At 54.2% G+C, this 27,960-nt stretch overlaps 6 protein-coding genes across 6 annotated transcripts; 3 read left to right on the top strand and 3 right to left on the bottom strand.

The window, feature by feature from the left end:
- Positions 1-110: 110 nt before the first annotated feature.
- On the top strand, positions 111-2,263 carry COCSUDRAFT_60004 (hypothetical protein; the record flags this gene model as incomplete). Its single annotated transcript, XM_005643181.1, has 5 exons — positions 111-170; positions 627-742; positions 1,239-1,332; positions 1,608-1,784; positions 2,078-2,263. 5 exons carry the CDS (start codon positions 111-113, stop codon positions 2,261-2,263), a joined length of 633 nt encoding a protein of 210 aa, XP_005643238.1.
- Positions 2,264-2,649: 386 nt separating this feature from the next.
- COCSUDRAFT_68161 (hypothetical protein) lies at positions 2,650-7,973 on the bottom strand. Its single transcript, XM_005643180.1, has 9 exons — positions 7,540-7,973; positions 7,035-7,112; positions 6,818-6,874; positions 6,313-6,441; positions 5,755-5,973; positions 5,326-5,492; positions 4,529-4,797; positions 4,092-4,289; positions 2,650-3,602 (listed from the first exon to the last, which is right to left on the bottom strand). The coding sequence occupies exons 1-9, from the start codon at positions 7,774-7,776 to the stop codon at positions 3,490-3,492; spliced, it is 1,467 nt and encodes a 488-aa protein (XP_005643237.1). The 5' UTR covers positions 7,777-7,973; the 3' UTR covers positions 2,650-3,489.
- Positions 7,974-8,131: 158 nt separating this feature from the next.
- COCSUDRAFT_68160 (hypothetical protein) lies at positions 8,132-10,017 on the bottom strand (the record flags this gene model as incomplete). The annotated part of the gene is made up of 4 exons (XM_005643179.1): positions 8,132-8,670; positions 9,198-9,351; positions 9,607-9,759; positions 9,920-10,017. The coding sequence occupies 4 exons, from the start codon at positions 10,015-10,017 to the stop codon at positions 8,521-8,523; spliced, it is 555 nt and encodes a 184-aa protein (XP_005643236.1). The 3' UTR covers positions 8,132-8,520.
- Positions 10,018-10,604: 587 nt separating this feature from the next.
- COCSUDRAFT_20422 (SF3A1 splicing factor 3a, subunit 1) lies at positions 10,605-17,805 on the top strand (the record flags this gene model as incomplete). Its single annotated transcript, XM_005643178.1, has 9 exons — positions 10,605-10,836; positions 11,108-11,208; positions 12,112-12,251; positions 12,888-13,007; positions 13,361-13,442; positions 14,918-15,020; positions 15,561-15,685; positions 17,203-17,244; positions 17,542-17,805. 9 exons carry the CDS (start codon positions 10,605-10,607, stop codon positions 17,803-17,805), a joined length of 1,209 nt encoding a protein of 402 aa, XP_005643235.1.
- Positions 17,806-18,645: 840 nt separating this feature from the next.
- COCSUDRAFT_34463 (hypothetical protein) lies at positions 18,646-20,321 on the top strand. Its single transcript, XM_005643177.1, has one exon. It carries the CDS (start codon positions 19,236-19,238, stop codon positions 19,656-19,658), a length of 423 nt encoding a protein of 140 aa, XP_005643234.1. The 5' UTR covers positions 18,646-19,235; the 3' UTR covers positions 19,659-20,321.
- A 74-nt stretch (positions 20,322-20,395) lies between these two features.
- COCSUDRAFT_60000 (hypothetical protein) lies at positions 20,396-26,924 on the bottom strand (the record flags this gene model as incomplete). Its single annotated transcript, XM_005643176.1, has 11 exons — positions 20,396-20,619; positions 20,981-21,168; positions 21,553-21,672; positions 21,997-22,185; positions 23,056-23,297; positions 23,665-23,757; positions 24,296-24,451; positions 25,028-25,147; positions 25,599-25,777; positions 26,175-26,367; positions 26,916-26,924. The coding sequence occupies 11 exons, from the start codon at positions 26,922-26,924 to the stop codon at positions 20,396-20,398; spliced, it is 1,713 nt and encodes a 570-aa protein (XP_005643233.1).
- Between the last annotated feature and the right edge of the window lie 1,036 nt (positions 26,925-27,960).

Here is a 27,960-nt window from a genome sequence, read left to right as displayed (position 1 = left end):
GTCGGGTGACCTACACACATAATGGATCAGTGTCACTCATGGCAAGACGCAGGGTTGCGAAGGCATTTGCTTGCATCAGATGTGGATCGTTGCTGGCGACGTTGGCAGGCATGGGGTTCAGAGAAGTGGAACCTGCAATGGGAGGGTTGCCCACCTTCAGGTGGCACGGCGTAAGCCTGCCTCCTTGGAGCTGGCCCAGCACAACTAGTAGTACAGCATGTTAAGATGGCGTGATTGCGCGCTCAGGGCCTTGCATTCTGGGTTGTCTGCAGCTGTCCGCTTCCGAATTCGCAGGCTCATCGGTTCTGGACCGTACTGCACTCAGCTGATCTCCCTTTAAAGGGGTCTGCCCTGGAGGGCTTCAGGTGTAGTCATTGGGAAGCCAAGCTCGACAGATGCATAATTCTGCTCAAATATCGCACAGATCAAATCCTTGTAAGCCTTTGAGAGAGTGCCTCTAATTTTTTTGGGTTCGGAGACGCTGCAGTTCACAACTCAGTACCGAGATGGAGACGATATTGCGCGCACAGCTGAGACCAGCACATGCTTGTCCAAGCCTGACGTCTAGATCGACATTGCGAGGCCGAAGCCTTCATCAGAGCAGTGCGCATGTGTTGCTGCACAAGGATCGGCTGCTGTCGTGCCAAGCTGCAACAAGCAGCAACAGCAGCAGCAACAAGGACAGCGGAAGGGAAGAACTCAATCGCAAGGCATACGAGTTTGGCAGAGTGGCAAGTAAGACGTAAGTTCGCAAAGGCATGCATAGGCTGGCTGGTCCCTGCCTGCTAGTGGGAACCTGCCAGCCTTTGGTCTGACCGTGCTCGAGGTTCCTAGCTGCATACGTGCATGCATCTGATAAAATGTTTTGCATTGGATTGTTCTGATAGGCCAAATTATCACTGTTTGCCTCAAGGAGAAGTTTTCCTGACGAGCGCTTGTCCTGACAGGTTGAAAAGGACAGCAGAGGTGGTTGGGGACAATGTCAGAAGAGCGGCCGAGGGTGTAGATAGCAAATTCGACGTGTCGGGCAAAGCTGCGAAAGCTACGCAAGAGTGAGGTCCTTGCCACTGCATGCTGATCGTGCCACTTTGTTTGCCATTGTGCTTGCAGGTTTCTGTAGTGCAGAGCAACACCCAGGTACCTGATACACCAGCACAGGCACATGCTGGATGGTCACAGTACTTTGCATGTCAACTTCCTTGCTACTCCTCTTAATGCGGCCTTCTGCTGCCCTGCAGGGTGAAGGAGCAGGCAGGAGCAGTGGATCAGAAGTTTGGGGTCAAGAGGAAGTTGCGCAACCTGGCAGATGATGCCATCAGAAAGCTGCCCATGGTAAGGCCTTTGGCATGCACTGGCACAGAGCTGATGTCTGTCATTCATTACTGCTCATGTGGCACCTTCCTGCCAAGAAATTTTCACATGCCTCCTGAAGGGTTCTTGTCTCTGCAAACAAGTGCAATCCCTCCTCTGGCGCAGCCACCAATTCTAGTAACAATGGCTTGCGTGTTGAGATACTTTCTCTCTGCACATCGAAGCCCCACTGCTGATGAATCTTATGATCATGATTGAGAGGCAAGCAGCTGACTGTGTTGGAGTGGTTTCTGCAGTGGAAGAGGCAGTATGCCAAGTTTTCCAAGACCACATTGGGCCAGGTGGTCTTCTTCGCAGCCTTCTTCTTCCTGTGCTACAGCGGCCTGGTTTGGCGCCTGCTCAACCTGGTCTTCATTCTGTGGTGGGTCGCGCCGCTCTTCGTGCTGCCGGCCATAAACCACATAAACAAGAAGGTAACAACAACCTTCTCCTGTCCACTTTTGCATGCCAGACTTTGTTTTGGCGCCACTGTGTCCCCTGCGCTGCATGCTAGTAATATTGGGCCGGGATGCATGTGCATTCACATGATGCCAGAGCTAGTGTTGATTGTTGTGTGCCACAAGACGATTGTGCTGCATGCTCTGCCAAGGCAGGAAGGAGGGATCACACAGCCTTACAAGGTGTGCGCTGCACTCAGCACGTCTGGCCTGATCAGCTACAAAGCCACTCAAAGCTCTGGATTTGAGTCGTGTTTCTGTACTTGCAGGCAGCGGAGGAAATGGCGGCGCGGCAGCAGGCGCAGCAGCGGGCGGCGCAGAACCCCTTCTTTGGGGCGTTTAACCGCGCGCAGACCCAGCAGCAGGGAACGCCGCGTGCCGGGCGCGCTGCATCGGCCGGCGGCAAAAGTGACGGTCCAGTCATCGACGTGGAGTACACCACTGTGGATGATTAACGAGCGCTCGGAGAGTGCATGTGCATGTATTTCTGTGAGTGGGCCACAGCGCAGCGGGCTGATACTTTGAGAATGTGTGTGTGAGAGTGAGTCGGCCTGAAGGACGTATTGTTGGTGGGGGCATCATATGAACAATAATTCTTATGCCGAGCAATACAATATCGAGCGCAGGCGGTGCTGTCTGTGCCAGTGTATAATGCCGTTGCCATGTACAATATGTGAGCCTTGCATTGCGGTTCTATGGGAGAGATACCAGTGTAGCAGCTTGCAACATGCAGTGGCAGCGAGGGCCCTGGTCTAAGTAGTCTTTGACCATGGATCTTTGCTGCTCAAACAGTTTGCAGTGCTGTGTGTTAGGGCTCGTTCCATTAGTGTTGCGCCTTTTGGTAAGAGATCCCTACATGGATTGTTACATTTGCTGGTACATTTGCAACACACAATGAGCTCACATCACCTCGAGGTCACATCAACTTCTTGAATTGAAGAATTGTACATCCCTGGAAACGTCAGGCATCCCACTTTCTATCTGACAACCCAGATTAGCACTGGGTTGCAGACTGGCAAGCCACCCAAAATCTATCTTTGTACTGTTCACCCTTTGGTTAAGGGCTTCGAATCTTGGCATTCATTATGCTTTTGGCACAGATGCTCCATTGTCACCCATATGGGTCTGCAGCTGCAGCCCATCAATGCAACACAAAATTCTAATGGTACCGTTGCATTGAAAATGGTATATACATGAAGGTACACTTATAATGTCATGGCCTCTGAAACACACTTTTGGTAACCAGCACAACTCATCTCCATTATACAGTTGTGGAAGACATCAAAAGGGGATACCATACATCTGATATGGGCGATCTGCCAAAAGAATTTCGGGAAGTACAGGCAATGGCCTGGGCCCTTTGCTCCTATTGGGGTCAGGGAAATCACAACAGTAAGCTTCAACTGTGCCTCATCTTGTACATGCATGCCTCCAATAGCAGCCTACCAGCTGGCTCCCACAATCTGTCATTATGACTTCCCGCCCAATTTCTTTGGGACAGCTGCCTGGTCATAAGGCTCCAGGGACTGCCCATCAGCCGAGTGTGCTGCACAAGCCACTGCTCGCCAGCCAGGAGACAAATGGCTGCAACCCATTTACATGTCACCCGCTATCCCAGCTTGTTAGAGCAGCCTCTGTGCGATGCGCTGCCTGGCAAATTAGTCCTCATCAGGCAATCACATCAGGCGGCGGCGGCGGCGCGGCCGTCCCCGGTGATGCCGGCCAGCTCAGCATGTACGCGCTGCAGCATGATCGCCATCCCGCCACCCCTCTCGCACGCCACAGTGTAGTGCTCTGCATGAACAATATCCCTTGTCAGCACACTTTAGAGGTTTGTAGATGGCGGTTTCCATACAGTTGTCTGTAACCGGCTGTCCTGATCCGGAAACAAACCCGCGACCACAGAGATGACATTCTGTCATAAATATTATCTCACTGTTCGCATACTTGTTCCTTGACCCATTTGTGGCTGCGTGTCCTACAACACGGCATGTGATTGACCCCATCAGCAGCAACCGCAGTCACATAAAGGACTGATGAGACAACAGAAGATGTGAGCATGGCGCTGATCTTGCGCATACTGTATGCAATCTGGACAATTAGCGGCCAAGCTCCAGTCTGCGGAGGGCACAGGAGCGCCTCGGCAAATTGCTCTCTCGAGCGCACAGTCCGCATCCCCGGCAATTTGTCCCATCGCCTCAAAGAATGATCCTGCGGTCTCAGGACAGAACACCTCCGTCCCCAATGTAATGCAGGGGTGAGAGTTGGGCAGGCAGCACGCACCCAGGGTTTCCTCGGGCAGCTGCGCGGTGGATGCCAGGTGGAAGAGGCGGCGGCGGAAGTTGACGGAAGCTGTCAGCCGGGCGGCCAGCGCGCTCATGGCGCGGTTGGGGCACCCCTCTGCCGCAGCCAGGGGCGCTGCGTCCGAGCGCGTGTCAAGCTCTGCCACACAGATCGCTTCTGCCAGTGCCTCCCATGAGCCTGCGTGAACCTTCACTTTGGTTCACGACGTCCTCTTCTAAGACAGGTGTGCCAAGAGAGACTAGGATGAACACACCGCCCACAGAAGGGAGGTCAGAGCACAGCAACGAAGAAGAAGGGAACACCAGAACGCACCTTGCATAATCTGCATTGCAGACTCGCGCTAGCTGTCTGGCAAGACACGCACAGCAGTCAGCAGGGCAATCGATGCATTGAGCAGCGCCAGAAATGCAGCTCACCTGTCCAGGCAGCCAGCTCGCTCTCCGCCACAGCCTGCACTGCAGGCGGCAGCCGGCGCCAGTGCGCTTCCAGGATGGCGGCCGCGGAGGCAACGCCGCGCGCAGCGGCCTCGTACGAGGCGGCTGCGTCAGCCGCCGCGTCAGCTGCTGGCCGTGCCGCGCCGCGCTGCAGCAGCCGCAGCCGGTGGTGCGCGCGCGAGCGTGCGCCGCTGCCGTCGAGGGAGCGGATCAGCTCCGGCAGCTGCCGCGCCAGCTGCTCCGTGGCTTCCCTGCGCGACGTCCCTCTGTCTCAGCCCCTTTGCTACAGCCGCTGCTTCCTTAGTGTATTGCTGGTGCGCTAGTCACTATAATTGGAAGTGCGTCGGGTGCTCCTCCAAGCTCGCATGACTCTTGTAGTCAAACTCGACAAGAACAGTGGGAGCAACAGTGGCAGCAGCTCATGCTACTTCTGTAGAGGTTGACCACAAAGAGCATGACAGGGACCTTGGATAGCTGATGTCAAATGCCGTGAAATCTTGCCCATCGCAACAGGTCCCTTGCAATGCTAAGTAGTTTCACTTCATCATCGTTCTTTGCAGGTCAGTGAGGAAAAGGTTCCACTGGCTGTCATACTTCTTGAGACCTTGTTGGCATGAAGCAGAGCAAGCCGCAAGCACTGCGACTTGGCCTGCTCTGGAGAACAAGGGCTCAAGAAACACAATTTCTGCACTGCCACGCCTCATACACAGCATCACTTCTGCCATCTTCCTAATGCCTGAATGGAATCTTGCCAGCCCACACCAGATGCAACAACCCACCTGTCCAGGTGGAGGGCGTCCTGCATGCGCGCGACGAAGCGCCGGTGCATCTTGGCGAGCGCATGCAGCTTGCGGCCGGCCCACTTGGCGCTCTGCTTCAGCTCCTTCTGCGCCGCTTTCAGCGTCGCTTTGGCCCTATGGCCGTGCGCGTTCTGCTGCACCATCCCCTGCACACCATGTCCAGTCTACTGTGGCGCAGAACATAAACCTCCCACCAGACAGGATGAAGAATGTCACAGCTCGGATTGCTTGAACTAGAAGTCAACTGCACGCTGTGAAAAGCGCCAGGTTAAAATGCTCTCACTGCAAAGGTTGCCATGCTTGTACCTCCGCACAAACGGCCCATCACCTGCCAGCAGACGGTTCAAAAGGTGCAAAAAACGGCAACCTTGCAGCCTTTGCAGCGAGTCAATGCCAGTAGATTCAAACAGGTGAGAATCTGAGAATCAGGAAGCTCGCCTTCTTGTAGGCGCGCTTGGCCGTCTCGAACTGCTCGGTGGCATGCGCGGCGTAGGCGGCCAGCACGATGCCGGCGTCCGACGGCGTGCCCTCCGCCAGCAGCCGCTGCGCCGCCGTGAAGTTGTGCACCGTGCCCAGCACCGCGGCCGGCAGCGGCGCGCAGCCGGCGCCAAACTTGGCCAGGCTCACCTGAGCCACAAATATTACCCATGCTCAGTCACGCTCCCAGCCACTTGGCAAGGCTCACTCAAGCCACGGATGACATTCACTCTTAGTCATGCTCCAAGCCACGTGGCCAGGCTCACCTAAGTCACATGTCATATCCAGACGTCAGCCAATGATCACCGTGAACATGATGGGGTGTGCAGCACCACTCGCTTGACCTATGTTCACAGGGCACAGGCTGGGCAGCAAAAGCGCAAAGCCTTCTGATGGTGCCACCTTGCCAAGTGGACATAAATCAGCTCCCTGCTGTTCTCAGGCACGTTTCAATCAAGATAGTGTTGATGAAAGGTCGAGATGGCACACCTGAGAGGAGGTGCTGGGGACACCAGAAATGGCGCGCTGATTGCCGCGGTGCACCAGCAGCAGGGACAGCAGCAGCGTCGCGCAGGCCGCCAGGAAAGATGCACTGTGCGCGCGCAGGTGCCTCTCAACCTGCATTCACATGTTTAAAATCAAGATGTGCGGCCTGCCTTATCTAAAAGGTGCCTTCATGCGCAGCAGGTCAAGCTGTCGCCCGGGTCCAGTGGATGACAAGATGGCATGCTTCCGGGTGGTTGGAAAGCAAAAGCGAGGTGAATGATCCGCCATGCATGCATATCACCGCCATGCGTGCTAAATTTCTCGCATGCGGCAGATAGTGCGCGCCATGGAGGGGCCTGGAATGAGACAAGGAGGAGGCTATTTTGGGGGATCAGGCATGCACGCCTGCAGGTGACAGATGTCAGGCAGGTGAAGCCTCCCAAAGGCTGCAAGTCAAATTGGGGTAACCTAAGGGTGAAGAGACTGCCTGAATGGTGTTGAAGCGCACCTGAGGGTCCTTGAGGCTCTTGGCTGCTGCATCAAGCCCTGCCTTGGATCTCTTCACCTGGACAGGTACTCAGATTATGAGCAGGTTGACAGTGAATGACGCACTATGTTATTAAAACAGCTCCATACATGCATGGCAACGCATGATAAAGCCATCTTAGCATTATGAGTCTGACAGCGTGAGCACGTATGAGGGCAAGGGACAAGTAGAGCCACACCATCTCTCCAATCAGGTTGGTGATGACTGCCAGCTGGTGCACGCTGAGGATGCACAGGTCAGCTTCATGCTCCTCCTCCTGCAAAGCCCAGCGACTCGATGAGGCAACAGCTTTTTTGTTGTGGATAGTAATTGTATAATTCCAGCCGAATGCTTCAGCAGCTATGCCTTGGATATGTGAAGCAATGTCCTTGGAAGCATATGCAGTACAGTAACAGCTGTTCCCAGGCCAGAGGTACTTCAACAGCTGCTCGAGCCCGTCAGTAATGTTACTTTTAAAGACTGTTATCCTCATGAAACGGCCAGATCACTTTGAAAGATGCAGAAAAGGGCCCCAAGGAAAGAACCCTACTCAATTTGGGCAAGCTCACAGAGTCGAGACCTGAATTGATGCAAAAGGATCTATTGCAAGCTCCTCTAGTGTCTCCTAGTCGAGTCTGAGGTCTTTCATGGCCTGTCAAATGACACTGCTCACCGATAAAGCTCTCGGAAAAGGAAAGCCCTACCTGCAGGCCATGCTCGTCACAAGTTTCTCCACTCGCCAAAGGACTAGACACTTCGACATCCGTATCGTCATCGTCCTCCTCGGTGTTTATGTTCTGGAGGTGCGTAAGCCGATCATGGAAGATGGAGGCGCTGGAGGCAGCTGACGAAGCCATTTCGGCTGGCTTGGGTGGGCTAGCTTCCTCCAGTTCCCCCTTGTCGATAAACTCGTAGTCCTCCATTGCCTCAGTCGAACCCATTGCTCGTCTCTGAAATACTCTAAAGAGCAGGCGTGCGGTGTACGAGGCCTCCTAGAAACGTTCAACCGTCTCCCAATGCCTGCTCTCTACTTACGGTTCAAAGGCAAGGGTCCGGTGATCAAAGCAAGCGTCTTGTGGCAGATCACTTTCACAAAACACCCACTGCCTCTCTCAGAAGCACATTTCTGTCAAACCAGTACATTTCAGGAGCTAGATGAATCAGCTGACCCCCAAATCACCATGACCTGGCAATTGAGGGCAGGCACTTTTGGTAATCTTTGTGGCTTCCATGCATGCAGCTCTTTCCCCAGCAACTCCACAGCAATGTTAACCTGTGCAGTGCTTCTCTGTTGCTGTATGACGATTCACAGTTACACGTGTTGCCAGCCAAGATCACCTGCTATTGACACCGTTTGCGTCCAGGCACCGATCTAGACCAGATCTAGCTATTGTATCCGCAGCAGCATCATGCATGATGTGGCCTGGGCGCCTGTTCGACGCATCAAATAGCAATTTTGCAACCCTCAGCTCCCGCGATTGCACATCTCAGTCCAGGAGTGTCCAAGCGTCGTCATTATCGATGCGTCATGACTGTCCAGACGTCTGAGTAACCCTACAACTCTGTCCAGCCTGAGTAATCTTACAATTGTAGCTGAGGAAGAATTCTGCCTTAGGAAATTGACAAAACTATGAATTGGCCGGAACACAAGGAACACCTTTCGTGGCCCAGAAAGCCAGTGCCTGTCAGCCCCCTGGCTTCCACACATCAGCCTGAAAGTTGTCCTTGCCTCCATCGGTTGGTCTTTGGGGTCTTTGTCCATCTGGAGGTGGATCGCTGCTGCTTTGGGAACTGCGCCGCTGAGACACTCCTGCTCCATCCTCGGCCGCATACCCCTGCACGAATACCATCACACCGTGGGTGTTCTTTCCCAGAACCCTCCTTTCGTGCAGCCTCTTAATGATTCCTTTGCGGCAGCTGTAAAAGCGAAGAATCTTCACCTGCATGCTTCACCGCCCACACAGTAAGCACAGAAACACTGAAAAACTCTCTCGAGTGCTCCCTCAAGCACTCAACTCCAGCATGCAAGCTTGCGCAATGTGCTTGATACGCTGACGCCAAAAGCCAATCCACAAGCAATTGCAGCAAAAGGAGAACACAAGGTTTCATTGACACTGGCCTTGATGATCTGCATTGTGTACACATCAATGCATTGTTCTTTTGTAAAGTGTAAGCAATGATTTGCCCCGGCTGCCGGGGGTTTATATGCTAAGTACCGTGCCCACGGTTGATTGGGTCTTGCCTGGATCTGGCGAGTGCATCATGTTGGCAGCCCTTCACTGCACTTTGTCTGCGGCTGCATCCTGCTTCTTGGCAGGAAAAGCATGTCATCAGATCAGTAAGAACTTGCGTGCAGTCGCACCCGTCCGGTGAGCTGCTGCACAAAGCGGTCCTGGTTGGGTCCCCCCGCCTGCTCCGCCTGCTGCCCCAGCGTAGCTTCCTGGAACCTGCGCTGCGCCTCCGCCGCATCCAGCGCAGCTGCTCTGCCCCTTATGGCCTGCCGCTTTGCCTCCATCCTGGTGTGAAGGAGCAAAGTATCTCATTCTTGTGTGGCTGACACTACTGTGTATTTGTTTGCTGCAAAGCCTATGACCAAGGAGTAGGTAAGCATCGACAGGCTCCTGCGCGCGTGATGCCTACTTCCTCCTCTACAGACATAGGTCGAGCGATTGGCACGCTGTGTCCTAATGATGCCTTTGGGGAACAATATTGCTACCACATATGCCCTTTCAGTGGCAATTTAATTGAAGAAAACATGGACAGGGCCTCACTGGAGGATCTCCTCTGGGGAAGGCGGCTCGCCGCGCGTCTGCTTCAGCCACTGCACCCACTCTGGCGGCACCAGGATCGGATCATAGCGGCCGTCTGGCGTCTTTATGATCCGCTTCTCAATCGGCTCGCCATGCAAGTTTGTGTCAGGCCACCTGCATGCATGCATAGCAGATAATCGCGTATGCTTTTTTTGCATGGCATATCAGGACCCTGGACTTTGTGCAGGCAGTTTGTCAGGCGCCCAGGAGCCCGCAGCCCAGGAGGACTGTAGAGTTTCTACCCCAGTTCGGAATAACGGTGCCAGCAAAGCACCTGTAGTACTTGTTCCCGTGGATGTCGCGTCCAACGAGCTCTCTGGAACTTATTAGACGGGTTATGCTCGCCCCAAGACGTCTTAGCAGAGATCCCATCAACTTTTGATCTGATCTAACCTACGAAGACTGCAGGCTAGGGATATTTCGCCCCAATGCTAGCACTAAAGACTGGAATCGGAACTGATACACAAGTTTGAAAGAGTCTGGCATGCACCTTATGCTCTTGATGAGGATTTTAGAAGAATCTTTATTGCTGGTGGGATCGACAGGTACAGTCAAAGCCCAGGGTACTAGTGGCCTTCTGCACTGCAAAACCACTTATAAAGACACTACGATAGGAACAAGCAAGATTAAAGGTGGTGTTTTGCGTTGATTCTGAAAGTAAGTTGGGGAAATGTCTGGTGCATCGGGATCATAGCCTGCCCTCCCTGCAGACTGGCTGTGTGGCACTGATCGAAGATATCATTCATTTCATTCCATCGCAAACATACATTACACTTTATCTTTTTCATCGCGTCTGTAAAACTCACTGAATAAGTCTGACAAAAGATAAGGGCAGCTATCAGTCCTGATATTTTGCTGGCTGCGCATCTAGAAACATCTCTTGTCCTGGAGGTGTTCGGCTGTGGCTGCATGAGTTCATAAGAAATTCTGGCGAAGGCCTTGCGTAGCCTTCCGGCGGCATGGTAGAGAACGGTGGGGCGGGCGTCGCGCAGGCTGAGCAGCAGCTGCAAGACCTGAGTGTGGGGAATGGAGCGATCGTGGCAGTTGGTGAGGCAAGGACAGTACTGCCCACGCCTAATCTCAGCGCAGTCAAGTCAGTGGACACGCAGACACGGGCGATCGGTCTCATCCATCCTCCCCCAGACATCCGAGCGATTGTGGACAAGACAGCAGACTTTGTTGGCAGAAATGGTGAGCACACTTTCTAAATTAATATCAAGAACTTTCTGGACTTTTTTAAAATATATAGAACAAAAGCTTTGGCCTTCTCATACGCCTTTGTACTTCTTGTGAGCACCTGGATGGGATTCACAAATTACTTTGAAAGCATTTTCTGCCACTGACATCTTACGCGACATCTTGTATGTAGCATGCATGATTGTAGGCTAATTAAAAAAAGCAGCACCGTTCATCAGCACCTCAGCTAGGTCATGATAGAGTGGGCACTGGCCAACTTGTGCAGGTCTTACCTTTGAGAAGAAGATCCTTGCCAATGAGGCCAATAACGTCAAGTTCAACTTCCTGCGGTCCACCGATCCCTACCATGCTTACTACCGCTTCAGGGTGATTGTCCTCATCCCACCATAAACCTTGCAACCAGTTGTGCCTGGCAATTTGGTCGGACCCACTGTGACTCCCCCAATGTCTCTCATGCACTTGTCTTTTCTCCTAGTATTGTTGCGTATGTCTGTTCTTTGACAAACATTAAAAAAAAATGTTCAGAGGGCGTCGGAAGCAAGGAGATAAGCAGAACTTTGTCCGGCATGCACAGGTCACAGAGGCTCAGAAGTCTGTAGGGGCGGATGGAGCGCCGGCGAGTGCAGCGCAGCAGCAGCAACAGGCGGATGCGCTGGCCGCCGCAGCACAGCAGCCGGCTGCGATCGTGTCCACTGCGGCTGCAAAGCCGCTGGAGCCTCCAGAGCCGGACCAGTACTCGGTGAGCCATCTGTACCCTCTTGTAAGAGGCAGCGTGATGTCATTCTGCGCCATCATCCTGCATGCTTGAGGAGCAGGCAGCGTACAATTTGCCACTTCGTGAATATGTGAGAGTGCTGTGGGCATCCAAGCACTTTCGCCTCGTGCTAGGTGGAGGTTTATATTGTCGCGGGCAACGCAAAAGCCTTCACATCCTACCAGTCAGAATTTGCAAAGGATGCACACAGACATGTGGTATACAAATACGTGTGGTGCTTAGCCTTCTCACAGCTAGCATACATATCAAACATCACGCATGTGTTTGTGCCACAAACTGGTCATAACATAATAATATGCAATGAATTGCGTGCGTGCGCCATTTGGCAGGATTAGCGTGAAAGGGATCATTGCTAATAAATAATGACTTGCATGCGTGCGCAGGTGCCGACACCCGAGGGCCTGACTGCGTCCGATCTGGACAACATCCGGCTGACGGCGCAGTTTGTGGCGCGCAACGGGAAGGCGTTCCTGTCGGGGCTGGCCACCAAGGAGGCAGGCAACCTGCACTTCAACTTCCTGAAGCCCACCCACTCCCTCTTCGGCTACTTCAGCGCCCTCTGCGAAGCCTACCAGAAGGTCCTGCTGCCCCCCAAAGGCGTCATGGATAAGCTGCGGCGCAACTGCACTGACAGGTGCGGCCCCCTACCACCTACTGGTCTCGCGCGGCACAAGATAGAGCCCGACAGGGATCTGGATTATCTGGAAACACCCAGCATCAGGCGTTGTCCCTGCACAGTTACTATTCTTTGCTGGGTGCAAGCATGAGAGGCTTCTCTGGTCTTGTTGTAGAGTGTCTGCAATCTACTGTGGAGACACATTCTGATAGATAAGATTTCCTTCCTTTTTATCTTGAGAGTGACTCCATTGGTGAAATGTAAATGTTGGGGAGGATGGTTGCTGTTAGAAATATGCGGCTTGGAGTATGGAGTTTGACGCGAGCACTAATCTCTTCTCTCCTTCCGTGGCCATAAACGCGCTGGCAGGAGAACGTTCTACAGTGCAAGATCAAGCCACTGGCGCAGTATTAGCACAAACCCGGCTCACCCGGCACAGTGCATTGAGCAGTGCCAGTGACATTTGTTCACTAGCCAATCAACGGCCGCCCGTTTCCAGGCAATTTTCCAGGCTTAGTTCCTGCTCCTCCCCAAGACCCTTATATTTGGCGCACCAGGTATCAGCGAATCAACAAAGGGCTGTGGGGCCTCTCAAAGAGGGGGAGAGGCTTCACATGAGAAAACCCGTTTGAGTTCAAAATCTGAAATGTCCAGGACGGCGCTGTTGGAGCGGTGCTTGAGGAGGCTGGAGTACGAGAAGGTGAAGGAGGCTCAGGACAAGGCAGCCGCTGAGCAGATTGAGGCTGAGAGGGCAGCCATGCAGGCCGTTGACTGGTGCGCACCATAGCCTGCACCCTTCTCACGGCAATGACCTTTTGAATGCAGCATGGTGCATGTCCTTCAGAGACATGCCTGTTGTGCATGCCTCCACATGCACCCACGGGCCAAGAAGGATGTGGACTATTCCTTGCTCCGGATGTCATGGTGAAGCCTGTACATGGTCTAGGGATCGCTTGTGGTGGGATGTGTGGAGTCTGCATCAATAGCGATGGGCCTGATTCGATTGATGATTTTGATTGCTATTCAGAAGGGATAGCAGGTCGCACAGCTTTGACATTAATATTTGGCTATTAATTTTGAACTGTTTCAAATGGAAAAGGTGTCTGAAGGAAAAATTTTCGCTGCAGGCATGACTTTGTGGTGGTGGAGACGATTGACTTCTACGCTGACGAGGACGCTGAGCTGCCGCCGCCGATGAGTCAGCGCGACGTCGTCCTCCTGAACAAAGCGCAGCAGCTGGAGGATGAGGAAGAAGAGGAGGCGGCTGCAGCAGAGGGCGAGGCCGGGAAACAGAAGGTGGGATATTTCTCTTCCCCTTCCTCGCCCATTTGGCAGTGGTCATGGATGTGATGTAGTTAGAGTATTTTGATATTGTAGGTTGCGTGCCTGTGATCTTGGTCCTGGCCATGCATGGATGGCATGAAGTTGTCCCTTGATGTCACTGCAAGCAATTCACATGAGATCTTATCCCACTCTTGCATTTGTTACGGGGACGAGTGGGGTTAAGGGACACAAGCAGCTTGCTTGCAATTGTCATCTATCGGCAGATCCAGGGCATGTGTACCATTCTAAAGCTTTCCATCCAGTTGTTATAAAAAGTTTCTTTTTCTTGGTCCTAGAGTAAGACCTCCTGGCTTTGCCTGAATGTTCAAGGGGGTTGCCTGCAGGTGCAGATGGATGAGACAGAGAGGGCAATGCTTGCGGAGGCGAATGCGGCGGCCAACGGCGCGGCGCGGCCGGCACCGGCACCGGCACCGGCACCGGCGGCGGCCGACGACGACGTGATGGAGATCGAGGCAGAGCCGGAGCCGGAGCAGATCCGCATCGTGCGCGACTACAAGCGGCCCGACCCCAGGTGCGCAGCCAGCACTCTCCTTTGTTCCATTGTCACTGGTTTCTTCTTCTCGTGCAATGTGTGACGGCTGCCTCTCTTTGCAATAGAATCTGGAGCTAGACGCGTGCACTGATCTCTTCTCTCCTTCCGTGGCCATACACGCGCTGGCAGGAGAACGTTCTACAGTGCAAGATCAAGCCCCTGGCGCAGTTTTAGCACAAACCCGGCTCACCCGGCACAGTGCTTTGAGTGATGCCAGTGACATTTCTCTTACAATCAATGACGCCCTGCGATGCAGTTTGAGCGTGCCAGACCTTGTCAAAGCTCTGGATAAACATAGCCAGATCCTGCTCATGCATTTCTGTCAGAGGCACTTGTTTTGTTCTCAAGCATGCCACTGTACGCAGAAGTGTCCCACACTGCCACCGCTTCCATGGCAACCCTCATTGGACATCCTCACTTGCACCGGGGGCAAAGGATGGATTGGCGGCAGTCTGAGATCAATACTGCGCTTATTTTTAGCAGTATATCTTACCATCCACTGCACAGGAATAGGAAGGAAAGAAGGGAAGTCACTACAGGGAAGTCTGTAGGAGATCATAGCTTGCGTACCTGCAGAGCCAGAAGAGGCTGAGCAGGAGACAGGAGCTAGCGCCCATCAGCAAAGTGCCTTGCATGCCGTTTCGCACCGCTTGTGCATGACTGATGATGACTATTCCCCCGGCACAGGTCGCGCGCGGCGGAGGCGGCCAAGTACGTGGTCTCGCCGATCACCGGGGAGATGGTGCCGGTGGACGAGATGGCGGAGCACATGCGCATCAGCTTGATAGATCCGCGCTACCAGGAGCAGCGCGCGATTATGATGGCCAAGATCCGCGAGACCACCAAGGCGAGCGACGAGGAGATTGGCCGCAACCTCATGGGCCTCGCCAAAGCGCGCCCCGACGTCTTTGGTGCGTTTGCGCGTCTGTCTTGCAGCCTCCTGACGGTTATTGCAAAAAGTGTGTTCGTTGGACGGCTGTGGTTAAGCATCTAAAGGCGTTCGTTGCTTTGTGGACTGCTGAGCACAGCAGACCTGTTTTGATGTCTCTAAGATGAATAGTGGGTATTTTAAGAAGCCCAGCAGGCGAGGTGGATTTGAGTCTTAGTGGGGTCCCCACGTGCGTGCATGTGTGCGTCGTCATCAGGAATGAGAGCATTCCTTGGAGCCTTGTCAGTAGTTGCAAAGGCTTGGGAAAGGGGCGCTTTCATCCGTCGTGATAGCCGCATGCATGCATGCATTGAAACCTAGGTGCTGTGTCGGCCCGAGGCCCATCATTGATGCAGGCAATGCATGGTGTCTTCAGGGTTGATGCATGGTTTCCTAGCTCCACCTGTGCAGCTTCCTTCAGGCATGCTGGTGTCAAAGAAGCACCTCCTGAGCGCGTACGTCCTATGTGGGTGCTTGGCCCACGTATCAAAATTAGTAAGGGTGTGCATATTTGATTGCGCAGGGTCGACGCAGGAGGAGGTGTCGTCGATTGTGGAGGCGTCGATCAAGGACAGCAAGATCAGCGGCGGTGATCGGCCGGTTGCTTGGGACGGCGCCACCATGGGCGGCCAGGACCTGCAGAACCAGGTGGGCACCGCTCTCTATTGCGGATGAATATCATCTCAACTATGTGTGAAGAGCTGGGGAGCTTAGTCTTGCTGCCAGAATGCTGTGAGAAGAAGGGGCGAGCGTATATCATGTTGCCCGTTTTCAGTCCCGGCATGCTCTCTCGCGTTCAGCAGGATGTGCGGATATGTCTGTTGTTTGCGGTGGTCTACCCTTCACAAAGGATTGGCAGCCTTTGTTAGCATTGTCATGTAGCAGAGCAGTGGAATCTGGAGTAGCTGCACATGAGTCTGCTGGAACACGCTGTGTTTCCCTTTGTGAGGAGCTGTCGCCAGTACACATTAGGTAGATCCCTTGTTACAGGTGCAGAGACATTTTTCATGCAATCATTTTGCAATATATCATACATCCTCTGTTGCTTCTTACTACAAGCCTTGGCATGCCTCAGAAAATGGCTGATTGACCGAGCAACACTCGCTTCTGTGGGCTTGCTGATGGCATATGTCAAAAGCACCAACACCAACAGTGAGTATTAGATCGCTTGCAAGAGCTGCCGCAGTCATCCCGCAAAAATAGCGGCGCTCCGTTTGTTTTCTCATGATGAGAAAGCAGGTGAGACATAGATGGTTCTCCTCAATGGGCATGCTGAATGGATGTTTTGAAGCTCCAAGAACCACATCAATTGATTAACTGCTCGATGCGCAGGTGAGGGCGATTGCCGAGCAGAGAGCAGAGGACTTGAAGCGGAAGGAGCCGGACGGTGTCATGCCCAAGCCCATTCTGGGGCCGCTGCCTACAGGGCCCTCCTCCGGGCCGGTCTCTCTGCCGCCGCCTCCCGTGGCTCTGCCGCCACCGCCGCGGCCGGCCGCCAATCCGCTGCCGCCTCCCCCGGCCGCCCGGCCGCCACCACAGCAGGTGCATCTCTGCTTGATGTCCTGCCATTCAGCCAATGGTCAGTCAAGTTGAAGGCTCCTGTTGAAGGCATGAATTTCACAGAGCTCATAGCACCCTTCAGCTGTTTTCAGAGATGTTGATGTTCCTGCTTTCAAGGGGCTTTCGTGGTTCTACCTGCTGCCATTGTCTTCTCGACTTCCAGAATTAGGTTCCTTTGGTCTGGCAGAATATGAAGTTTAATTGTTGCGTCTGTTCAAGTTGCTCAGCGGAATCGGCCAATTTCTAAGCATGCTAGACCGCAAGCCTCGTGTGGCAAGCATTTCTGACATGCTTTTTTCTTCCCTGCCGCGCAGATTGCGCCGCAGCCGATGCGGCCGCCGCCGCCGGCGATGCCGCAGTACCCGCACCAGATGCCGCAGCCGGGCGCCTATGGTTACGGTCTCCCCCCGCCGGGTGCATTCCCTGCCCCGCTCGGCGCGTTCCCTCCGCGGCCGCCGATGGCGTTCCCTCCGCCGGGGGCCCCCCGGCCGCCACCGCCGGGGCAGGGAGGTCCGCCCCCGCCGCCGTCGGCGGGAGGCCTGCCGCCGCCGCCGTCTGGGCCGGAGCCCGAGGCGAAGCGCGCTCGCACGGACTTTGTGCTGCAGCTGGAGGAGGAGTTCTTGGATGCTCACCCCGGCCAATCCAAGGTTTGCAAGCTGCCTGTTCTGTATTGTAGACTATCACAGTCCAGGAGAATGCTTGGTAGGCTTTCAAGTGTTTTACGGGATCCAAGAGCCAAGTGGCTGGAACCTTGGTACAACTCCAACCGTTCAGGCATTTCAGGCACCCATTTCTCTTTCCCTGGAGCTTGCAATGCCTTTATGTCTTCTATGCCATCTTGATTACACTGCAACTAAGGTGACAAGTAGGATTTTGGGTTGTCTGGCGATGGCGTTTGGAGGCTGTAAAACCACACTGAACGGGGGTGCATGGCGTGCGAGCAGGTTCGCGTGCTGTGCCCCGACGCGGCGGACAACGAGGCGCTAAACGGGCAGATCTTGGAGGTGGAGGTCTCCTCGCTCACAGACAGCGTGGGCGACATCAAGGCCCGCCTGGCCGACGTGCTCAAGCTGGCCGCCAACAAGCAGCGCATCAGCCGCGACGGCGTGGGCGTCCTGCGCGACGAAAACACCCTCGCCTTCTACAACGTCGGCCCCGAGACCATGCTCTCGCTCGCCGTGCGCGAGCGTGGCGGCCGCAAGAAGTGAAATAATATGCACTCGCGGAGGCGTATTTCTTCGTCGCCGGCAGAGCGGGGCCAGATCTGGCGCTGGTCGCGTCGGCGATGGCGTTTCCTTTGCCACCGGCCGGGCGTTGCCAGATCAGGCACCGGGAGGCGTTCCACTTCAGGAGCGTCAGATCAGGCGCTTGGTGTCCTGGTTATTTGGAAAGGTACTCCCTTGCAAAAGGGATGGCGCCAGAGCAGGCGTTGGTCTTGCTGTGTTTTCATAGGGGTTGTTGAGACAGTGATTTCGTGCTTGAACGTTTGGTGTTCGGCTGTCAGTGACAGCAGACGTGGGCGGTGTCGATGCATTGTGCTCTTCATGTGATTGGCTACTGGAGCTCTGGAGCTTGATCGCTGATCCCTTTGGTGGTAGAGAACCCTCTTTATCTCTTTTGTGCTTATAGTAGCGTGACTGGCTCAAGGAAGGGATTTGCTGAAGACAGAATACTTCTAGTGAAGGAGCTTGAACGATTGTGATCAGATGGCTGTCTCGAACGTGACTATCTTGCATGTGTCAGCTGTGTCCCACTTGGCTTGCCAGCATTTGGCATAGCGTAAGGGGGTGTAAGCATCTGGGGAAGCTCGAGGCCTCCACATTTCACTTTGGGCTCTAGTGTCTGGACGTACATTTCAATATGTGGTCAAGCAATTGCAAGGCATCCTGAGTGCCGATCATGCTTCAGCATGTAGCATCTGCATGCACCTACACCCTGTAGAATGGACTGCTATCACTGGGCAGCGTGGATCATATGATGTGTTTCCAGTGTTGTGGATAGAATGGAGATGCTTCTGTGTGATACAAGCCTCTGAGCCAGCTGAAAAGATCCTGCCCAAGTGTTTTACAATCTCCAGGGCTTCAAAACAAGCAGACGGGGGGACGAAATATATATATATGCAGAGACAATAGCGCTATCCTAGCAGCTGTTTATATTCACACACTCAAACTCCAACCTCACACGACGCATGGCAGATCAGAAAGCACTTGTCTTCATGCAGCACATAAGAATATCTGTCAAAATAAGAAATTGCACACAACAGCGAGAGCAACGCCAGAATAAACAATAGTAAGCAAGGCGCCTGGAGCGCACTTAAACCATGCCTGTATCAGTACATCAACGCGCCGAGTGCTCACGTACACGATCCTGCCTGCTTTAAGGCGCGCGGACAGGCTTGTGTTTGCATTTCGCATGCACTACCCAGCAATGACCGATGCCCTATCCTGAAGACATATATTTACAACACGCGGGCGCAAGTGACAACAGCACTTGCTTCCTTAGCGTTGTCAACAGCGCGCACTTGTAGAGTTTGCCTATAACCAGGTGTATATTAAGTCATCCTTGGTTAGGACATTGGCACAGGGACAAAACCCCTGGGGAAGGTTTGCTATTTTTGCTGCAATGAGGCTAGTGACCAATGTGTCACTACCAGTTTCCCCTATACATCAAATTCCAGTCCATGCAAATACCTCCGCGCATAAAATTCCCTCTCAAAGTTACTGCACCTCATATCAACTCAATTTCTCCTCGTGCTGTTTCAGGCCCACTGCCGAGCATCACCCACAAGAAGAGCATGCTGCGCAGTGGCCCCAGTGGAATGTTCAGGCAAAGGAAAGGCTTTTTGGTGCAAAAAAGTAATCACCGCAGTTGTGATAGGCACCATCCGTGCCTGAAAGAGTTCCCACAAGCAAGTTCACACAGCCTCATAACCTCTGCTTGCCCGAATCACCCACCGCCCTTCCCGACAAGAGGCTCAAAAACCATAGATGATTCCTGTGAGCACCCTTTAGCGTGTCAATTGTTTGTCGCGACAAAAAAACTGTACAGGGGCCAAACCTGATCTGATCACATTGCTTCAGGGGAATCTTGCCAGACACCACTCTTTTCACTCTTCAGTATCTGCTGCAGAACAGTTGCTGCCCAAACTAGAATTTTTTTGTCGCGACAGGATGCAAGGTTTGCCTCAGGGCAACACCCACTGCTCAGCTCAAGTTCCAATCGAACCATCATGCTGCTTGGCCCTTCTTCAAAATCCTGGAGACGGGGAATTAATCTCTTCGTCTTTTATGCAAAGGGACTAGGGGCAGCCTGCTAGCCCGTTCTGCCCCATGCAGAGACAGGGCACATCAAACATCCAAAGAACGCATTGCTACTCTGCTATGAGGGACAAAAAGGTCACCCATTGGCATATCCGTGTGCATTCCTTGACACTGCAGTACTGTGCAGCTGTGTGGAACCTACTGCACCGGCAATGGCACAGCTGCTCCTTGCATGCAGAGGTATGTTCCTAGCCACCTCTTGACCCCTCCTGCTGTGCCCAGTGTAAGGTTTGATCCAGCTTTGTTGCTAACAGGCGACGTCCCTGTTGCACATGCCTCCCGGCTTACTGGACTGGGCAGCCACCCTCAAACAGACCTCTGCAATGGCAGAGAGGCCTCCAGCAGCAGAGCAAACCACTGCCAGACCTGAGGGTGGCAGATCTTCTCCACAACGTGCGTCTGTGAGGAAGCCGCAAGCGTACGGTGCCGCTGCCTTGTTTTACGGTGCACGGCCATTACGGGGCGTGACCATCAAGGGTCAGAAGCCCCAGCGGTTGGGGCCGAGCTTGGCGGCGGGCGCGGACTTTACCGACCGCAGCGCGGAGTGCTCCAGGATCTGGGTCCGTAGGCTGCGGGCCGAGGGCGCCACGTAGACGACCTCTGCACTGCCGTGGCCCTCGTGACCAACCTCCTTACTGATGTCCAACGCGTCGTAGTGTATGAACGAGCCGCCGCCGCCGCCCCCGGGACCGCCTCCGCCGCCTGTGGTAGGCGCGGTGTTTAGGTGCTAAGCGAGGTTGGTGAAAGCTGTTGTGCTTGGAAATTTTGTTGCATCAAGTTTGGCGGCTGATAACACCCCAACCTGCCCAGTTATGCCGTATTTCTTGAAGGCATGCGCAGGTTCTCCTTACAGGGCATGAGAAGCAAGCAAGGGAGAAGCCAGAGAGATGGCTGCACTGGAAGGCAGTGCTCTATGGAAGACACCCTGGTGGCGGCAGGTGCAGGACAGGTGCTGCAATTTCCAGCACCTCAACCTCGTCCACGCCTCCTACAGAGCACTGCCTCCAACCGAAGCTTCCTGTCTGGCCCGTCCCTGCCTAAAAGGAAACGACAAAACAAGCACCTGAGAAGCCGCCACCGCCGCCGCCGCCGCAGCCGCCGGCGCCGCCGCCGAAGCCGCCGTACTCGGCGCAGTGCGCGTCTGCTGACTCACTCGCCCACAGGGAGCGCCCGTTGGCTGACGTTGCGTTCCCTCCCGCCCCCGGATGCCTGTACCCGCCGCCGCCGCCGCCCAGCCCCAAATACGGCGACCTGATCAAATCGCGCACTCAATTCCAGTCAAGCTTTTCTCTTTTGCTACTTACCCTAGCCTCGTGTGCAGACAGCTGCACCTGAGAATCACACACTAGCTGGAATGCACCTGAAGTGATAAAATCATCAGATAGTGCCCTGCCATGCAAACAAGATGGAAACGCTGCACAACAGTCGGAGAGATTACACAGAAAAGGAGTGCTGCAGGAATTAACTGTGCCTTGGAACACTTCCAGGTTGTGGGTATCCCCAGTCCCAGTACCGAGTCTGACATCCCTTTCTGCCTCCCTGTCTTGGTTGCATGCCACATTTATAGGGCTGATCTGGATGCAAGGGCATGCAAGGGTGAAGAGGTGTCAAGAAAGTATATGAGTGTGCGCGCACCCGGTGCCGCCGCAGCCATACTGGCCGCCCAGCCCTTGTTCGGAGGGGTTGGTGCAACAGCTGTCCATCGCATCCTCCTCCAGCGACGCATCCAGCCCATCAAAATCATGCTCCGCGCCCCTGCCAAGGCAACATTATCACCGTCAGAGAGCAATAAGAGTACAGAACAAAACCAAAATTCATTTTACCCAGAAAGACCCTTGCAGGAAAATCTGGCCAAGTGTGCATGCACTTTTTGAGTCGCTTGAGAGGATTTTTCGTCGGTCAGACACTATGGGCAGATTATAACACAGATGAGACGAGGTCTGAAACATAAAAGGCCAATTAAATAGCCGCTGAGTCCTGTCAATAAAGTCTCTCGCCCACCAAACCAAACAAGGCACTGCAGGGGAGGAAATGTAAGTGTGTTTGACATAATGACAACGCATGGAAACAATTCCTCACCGGGTGCCGCCGCCGCCGCCGGCAACAATGAGCGGCTCGTCCTCGTCCTCCACAATCACATAAGTGCCGCCGCCGCCGCCGGAGTTGCCGTGGGGTGCGCGCGCGCTCATGCCCCCGCACAGCACGCGCAGCTGCTGCCCCTTCTCAAGGCTAAATAGGCCGCTCAGGATCGCCCCCCGACCGCCGCACCTGCGCGCGCAACAGAGCCGACCGTAAAAAAAAAGCAAAGTTTGTGTCATCGCCGGGCCTTCAACAGTAAGCGGACCTCCAATAGTTCTGCAGGACTAACAGGCAGCCACAGGACGATCGGAGAGGCAGCACACTGTCAGCAAGGTAAATTTATTTTTCAGTACTATTTCCGTGGGGTGGGTTTCCCTGCAAGATTGACAGGCACCGCCATGCCTGGAAAGTAGGCAGGACCATTCAGACCCATGGGAATAGAAACACAAAGCAGGGAGGGCTGCATGCCCTGTCAAGAATGGCTCAGGACGCCTGCAGCAATCTGCGAAGTGCTGGCAGCTGCCGGTGATTACACCTTCATTCTTAATTAGATGCCTGCCACCGTCACAAGCTACAGCCCAGCGATATGTGCTTCAGACTGAGGGGATGCAGTGCCCAGAACACTCTAAAAGACACACCGCAGGGCAATTGCACGTGATAGTGGCACCGAAGCGCAAGTTCAGGCACAGGGTGAAGCTCCTAGCGTTCTACACATCTTGCATTGTCCTTAGTACCCTGCAGTACTCCCAGTCATACTTGCAATGCTAGAGCCTCCAGACGGTAGATTTACTGGCTGGTTCAGTCCTTGCTGCTCTGGCGTGGCCAAAACTGCAAGGCACAAGTGCAACAGCAAGCACACGTCTGGAACTCGCCGCACCACAATAACAACTGGGAGCCGGGGTTCTGGACACCAAAGCATGCTATCAGAGGCTCAATCTTGATTTCTTGGCACACCTGTGGTGCCCTATGGCCTCTGGGCTGACCAGCTCTGTAATGGCAACAAGGTGACAAAATTTCTCAAGGAGGGTGCAGAATTTTAGAGCGAGAGGGAACGCGCACCGGCAGGCGCCGTCGGCCGCCTTGGCGCCGCGCGCGGTGATGCGGTAGACGCCCGACACCGGCACGCGCCAAAATTGCAGCGCCCCGGTGAACTCGAACGCGGCGGCCGCGGTGAGAGCGCGCGGCCGGTACAACGGGGCGGCCTCCTCAGCCGCCTCGACAGTCATGGAGAAGATCTCTGGCGGCAGCGCGTGCGGCTGCGGCGGGTTGCACACGTGGATGAACGCTCGCAGCAGCATTTCCTGCGCAGCACATGAGAGTATTTGTCATCACATTATGTTGTCCCCGCACACAGCCATTCTGGGTGGCAGCTCCTTGACTTTGTAGGGTGACTCCTTGTTTCCTTTAAGGTGCAGCAGAGCAAGTTGGTAATACAGGAATTATGACGCCCAGAGGATCGGGTCAGATGACATGCGATTTTTTATTTACTTTTTATGCAAGCAGCCCGCGGCCTAAGCTGTCTGACTCCCAAGAAAAGGGTAGACCAAGCTAATTAATTTAAATTTACAGGCATCCTGTGTTGAGAGCCGATCATGACAGGTCAATCGCTCGATTCCCCATTGTGCTATCCTTTTTTTTATTGCAAGGTGATTGCGACAGGTGGCGCACCTGGACAAGAGGGTCCCCCGCGACGAGGGGGTGGTCCCCCACCTGGCACAGCTCCGCCTGAGTCATTGTGGGGAACCGCACCAGCTGCAGCACCTGCGGGATCCATGTGACCACACCATTATGCAAGCTCTGCCCGCTGCTGCCATTTGCAAGGGACAGAACCGCGTCAATGTGCAATGACAAACTGGTACACATTTACGTTTTGTTCAGGCAGATGATGAGCGACTAGCTGGATGCACAGCATAGGACACATGCACAGCATATGACAAATGGGATTCGTATTGAGCGCAGAGCACAGGATGAAACTTCTCATCTGCTTCCACTGATGACAGTCAGGCTGGAGCACACGGGGCATCAGTTGCATGTAGCTTGTCTTCAGCAAGACCGTCATTACATGCAGCCGGCAAGAATTCAAATCGTGTGCTTCACGCGACAGCATTGCACAGCCGGTAGCTAGTACAGCAAGCCTTCTTCCCGGTCCTTGCTTTTCCTACACGTACTCTATATCAGACCACTCTGCGCTGGTGTGAATTGCTACTATGTGTAATCCTCTCTTTTGCAGAGGGATTTGCAGCAGAGCCTATTTGCCTTGGAGGAAATCTGCAGCAGGAAAAAAAGAACATCGGCGCACCTGGGCAGCGGCGGCTTTGCGGGCGGGGTCGGCGTCGAGCCAGGAGAGGACGGAATGGAAGACGTGGATCTCACTCGGCACGTGCAGATTGTCGCTCTGCAGAACCGCCAGGAGAGTCTCCAGGCTGAGCCGCTTCAACGTCTCCTGAGTCGCCGCCTGCGCGCACCAAATGCAAGGCGTTTCTCAATATCTAAGCTGCTGTCTCGGCAATTTTCTTTTGTCAACGCTGTCTCAGCAAGTGCCTCTGTCAGCAACTCCATGATGCGCCTTCCTTGAGATGCTACAGGAGCGATGTCAGAACATCCATGAGAACTTCTCGAATTACCCGAGAAGGTACCCCAGGGAAGGAGAAATGCCATATTGCGGCGGCTGCCCTACTAAGGGCACCGCCTCATGCGTCACCCAAGACGAGGCAGTCACCAGGACTGCGGCGGCACATGCATTAACAACAGGCAAGCTGACGTTGCATGCAAGTGAAGCTACACCTGCACACGCCAGGTTGGCGAAGCTGCTACTGTTCTACCGGGGTCTCCAAGCCAGTGGTACCCAGAAGCAGACCAGAACCAGCCGTCTTACCAAGCATGTCCCTGTTGCCTCACTGGCGCCCAACAGTCCGACTTGAGCACAGACTGAAGCCTCCATGGCCACAACATCCGTCTCCTTGTGCATGCCTTTCATAAGCAACATGCGTTGCACAAAAATTGCAATGAACGATTGGTGATAATTGCGCACCTTTTCAAAGTTGGTGAGCAGGAAGTCGATGCACTTGGCCTCCAGCCGCTGCAGCCGCCGAGAAGATGCCACGTCCAGATAGTCCCCAAACGTGTCCTGGTTGACATTGTTCAACACCACCTGACGCACCACACACAGACTCCATTCAGACCCCACTCTTTCCCATGCCTTAATTGCTGGACAGAATATAAAGCTGGGTCATGCAGCGCTCTGAAGAGACATGGACAAGCTGATATCTTGAAGATGCCCAAAAGGGCACCTCAGAGGCTCAGAAGCCTGCTGCGAATCTGAAGCACGCAATGAGTCAATTTATTGCCATGCTGGCTTTGCCCAAGAGCTAAGACAACATCGCAAGTACTGTCTCATTGCATGCTGCAGTAATCAGTTGGAGACCTTCACCATCTTCACGGACCAGGACAGCCAGAAAACCCGAGTATGTCTGAGTCCTACCAATACTTGACTACACGCTTGTTCCCAGCCCACTCGGCTACCTCAAGTGCACATAGTGCGTTGCACCAACTTTGCAGCATATTTCGGAGTGCGGTACAGCCTGAAACTGCTAAGCGCGCACCTTTTCTGCGAGGGCGGTGAGGTCAGGAATGTCCAGTCTGTCTGCGAGCACAAGCAGGCTGAGCATGTCGCGGCGCGGCAGCCGGCACTCGCCCATGTAGCAGAAGCGCAGCACAGCCTCAAGAGCCTCGGGGGGACAGTCCGGCAACACCACCTCGCTCTCCGCCGTCTCCCGCATGCCTAGCGCCAACAGTTCCACGGTTCGAACCTCAGTGCTTTTTCTTTTTGCTTTTTGGGTGACATATGCGCCAGCATGCGTCTGGCGGAGGCAGACCTAGCACTTGCCTCTGCTCTATCAGGGACTGCCTTTTGTATCTGGATCATCGTGATGAATGACTTTGTTCAGAGCCTTCAGCGCTGGCTGAAAAACAGATAAACGGCCAACTGAAGTCAACTTGGAAGCCTAAATGGAGGGAAGGCACAGCAAAGACACTAGCCCATCGCGATGCTGTTATGCCCCAGCAGCTGTACTGGGCCTTCCACAAATTTACTATTGCTTGAGCAGTCTAGACTGATCTGGTCCTGATGTGGCATGTCAAAGGTGGCAGTGCAGCCGCCGGGCAAGCCGGGCGCGCACCGGAGCCGAACATGCGGTCGAAGTAGGAGGAGCGGCTGGCGAGGATGGCGCGGTGGCAGTGGAAGCGTCTGCGCACGGGCGTTCCCTCCACATAAGCCCAGGGGGCCTCCGCTACCAACACCATGTCGCTGTACCTGGTGTTGTTGAACAGCGACGCCAGATGTGCCAGGTGCTCCTCATCATGCACGATGACCTGCGCGCGATGATCACACATGCTTTGAAATGTGAACTTGAACCAGAAGTTGAAGCTGAAGGAAGGGGACCATGTCAGATTTATGGAATGTCATTCCTGAGAAGGCCGCTCCAGTAGCCCCAAATATTGTGTGCTGCTGATCTGGGCGTGGGAGTCCTAGTCGGCCCTAAGTGGGCCCCTTTTGGGGCGTTGCCATGAAAACGCCCACAATCAGGACCGCCTTTCAGACCCTGCTCAGTAAGGGCACATCCAGAGTGTACAGTCACTGAACAAGTGGGGAGGGCCAGACAAGCAGGGCATAGTAGCAAGGCAGGGCTCAGAGAAGCTGCAATGCAGCTGCATCCCAGAATAATCATGATAAGGGGAGGCACATTGAACATAAGAATGCTGGTGTCCAGGCTTCCTGCAGCCATTGACATTGAAAGCAGCCAGGACATCTCGCCCTATGACTGTAGATTGCCTCTACGAGAGAAGTAGGGACGAGCTGCGTTGGTACCATCGCTGCTTCTTGCGGCCAAACTGATAGGGCCAACGAGCACCCTCCCTACCCCTCCCATGGTGCTATCCTCCCTGGGTTCTGATGATCCCAAGGCCCCCACTGCACTGCACTAGCATGATCAGCAAGCAGAGGGGCAGCTTGCCTCATCGCCACGCAGCCGGGGCGTGGCCACAGGAGACTGCGGCGAAGACCAGGCACTGCTCTTGGCTGGGTGGCTCTGTGTGCGAAGGGGTCCTGGCGATGTGCGTGAGATAACCAATGAAGCCTGCACAGGACACAGAGAAGAGAACACCGTCAGGCGATTGCATTGTCTTCATTCAGCCCAACAAAATCTTCCTTGCTGCTCCATGGAGCTATTTGGACGCTAGTAAGGGCACCTAGAGCGGCCCAGTGGGTCCAACGTGCTGCTCAACAAGTGACAAACTCCAGCGCACAAGAGTGGCAGCACCAATAAGCCTCTAGTGTAGATGTGTTGATCAAGTGGACTCGCTAGGCCTAGACAAGGCCCTAGAATTGTACAGCCCAAAGTGGGATGCTCCTGCTAGGATATATATATATACTAAATGTGACCAGCAATACAGGTGAAACAAGCAGCAAGCGCATCGGCGTGCTGCCATCAGCGCAAGCATAAGCGTTGGTACCGCATTGGTGGCCCTAATTTGCCATCGAAATCCCAATCGCGAACCCTTGTACTGCTTAGTATGGTTACGAAGGGGTAGCTAAAGGGGAGGCGGATGCCGTCAAGGGCAACAGCACTCTCCACAGACCACCAAGACCCCCACTTTCTGCTGTTGATGGACTATGCGCACCCATTGTACTGACTGAGCTAGGAGCATCAGGATCGCAAGAGGGCCGGGTTTGGCCGGCACCATGTCGCTGGCCTTCGCCTACTAATGACAGCCCACTTCCTACGGCACCCCGTGCTGCCTTGCACAGCCACCGATGTGGCCATCTAGCTTTTCCAGACTCATATGTGCCCCGAAAGGCTTGAAGTCTGATCCAGAAAAGTCCCGACTGGACTTCTTGAACAGCCCTGGTCGGGCGTCGCATAGCTGTACGTCGTGCTCTCCTTTATCCAGGACACCTTGCCCCGA

This window comes from Coccomyxa subellipsoidea, assembly GCF_000258705.1.
Source record: "Coccomyxa subellipsoidea C-169, whole genome shotgun sequence".
In the NCBI taxonomy this organism is placed as follows: Eukaryota; Viridiplantae; Chlorophyta; class Trebouxiophyceae; family Coccomyxaceae; genus Coccomyxa; species Coccomyxa subellipsoidea.
The sequence above is the reverse complement of the archived record's forward strand: the minus strand, read 5'-3'. Positions and strand labels throughout refer to the sequence as shown.

Bases quoted from the DNA above. Each gene is read 5' to 3' on its own strand.
- COCSUDRAFT_34463 (XM_005643177.1), top strand. From the start codon at position 19,236: ATGTGTCACTACCAGTTTCCCCTATACATCAAATTCCAGTCCATGCAA.
- COCSUDRAFT_68161 (XM_005643180.1), bottom strand. From the start codon at position 7,776: ATGGGTTCGACTGAGGCAATGGAGGACTACGAGTTTATCGACAAGGGG. The intron at 6,442-6,817 runs GTGCGCTTCAAC...ATGTGAATGCAG, and splicing joins AGAGCCTCAAGGACCCTCAG to GTTGAGAGGCACCTGCGCGC. The intron at 3,603-4,091 runs GTGCGTGCTGCC...TTGTTCATGCAG, and splicing joins GCTGCCCGAGGAAACCCTGG to AGCACTACACTGTGGCGTGC.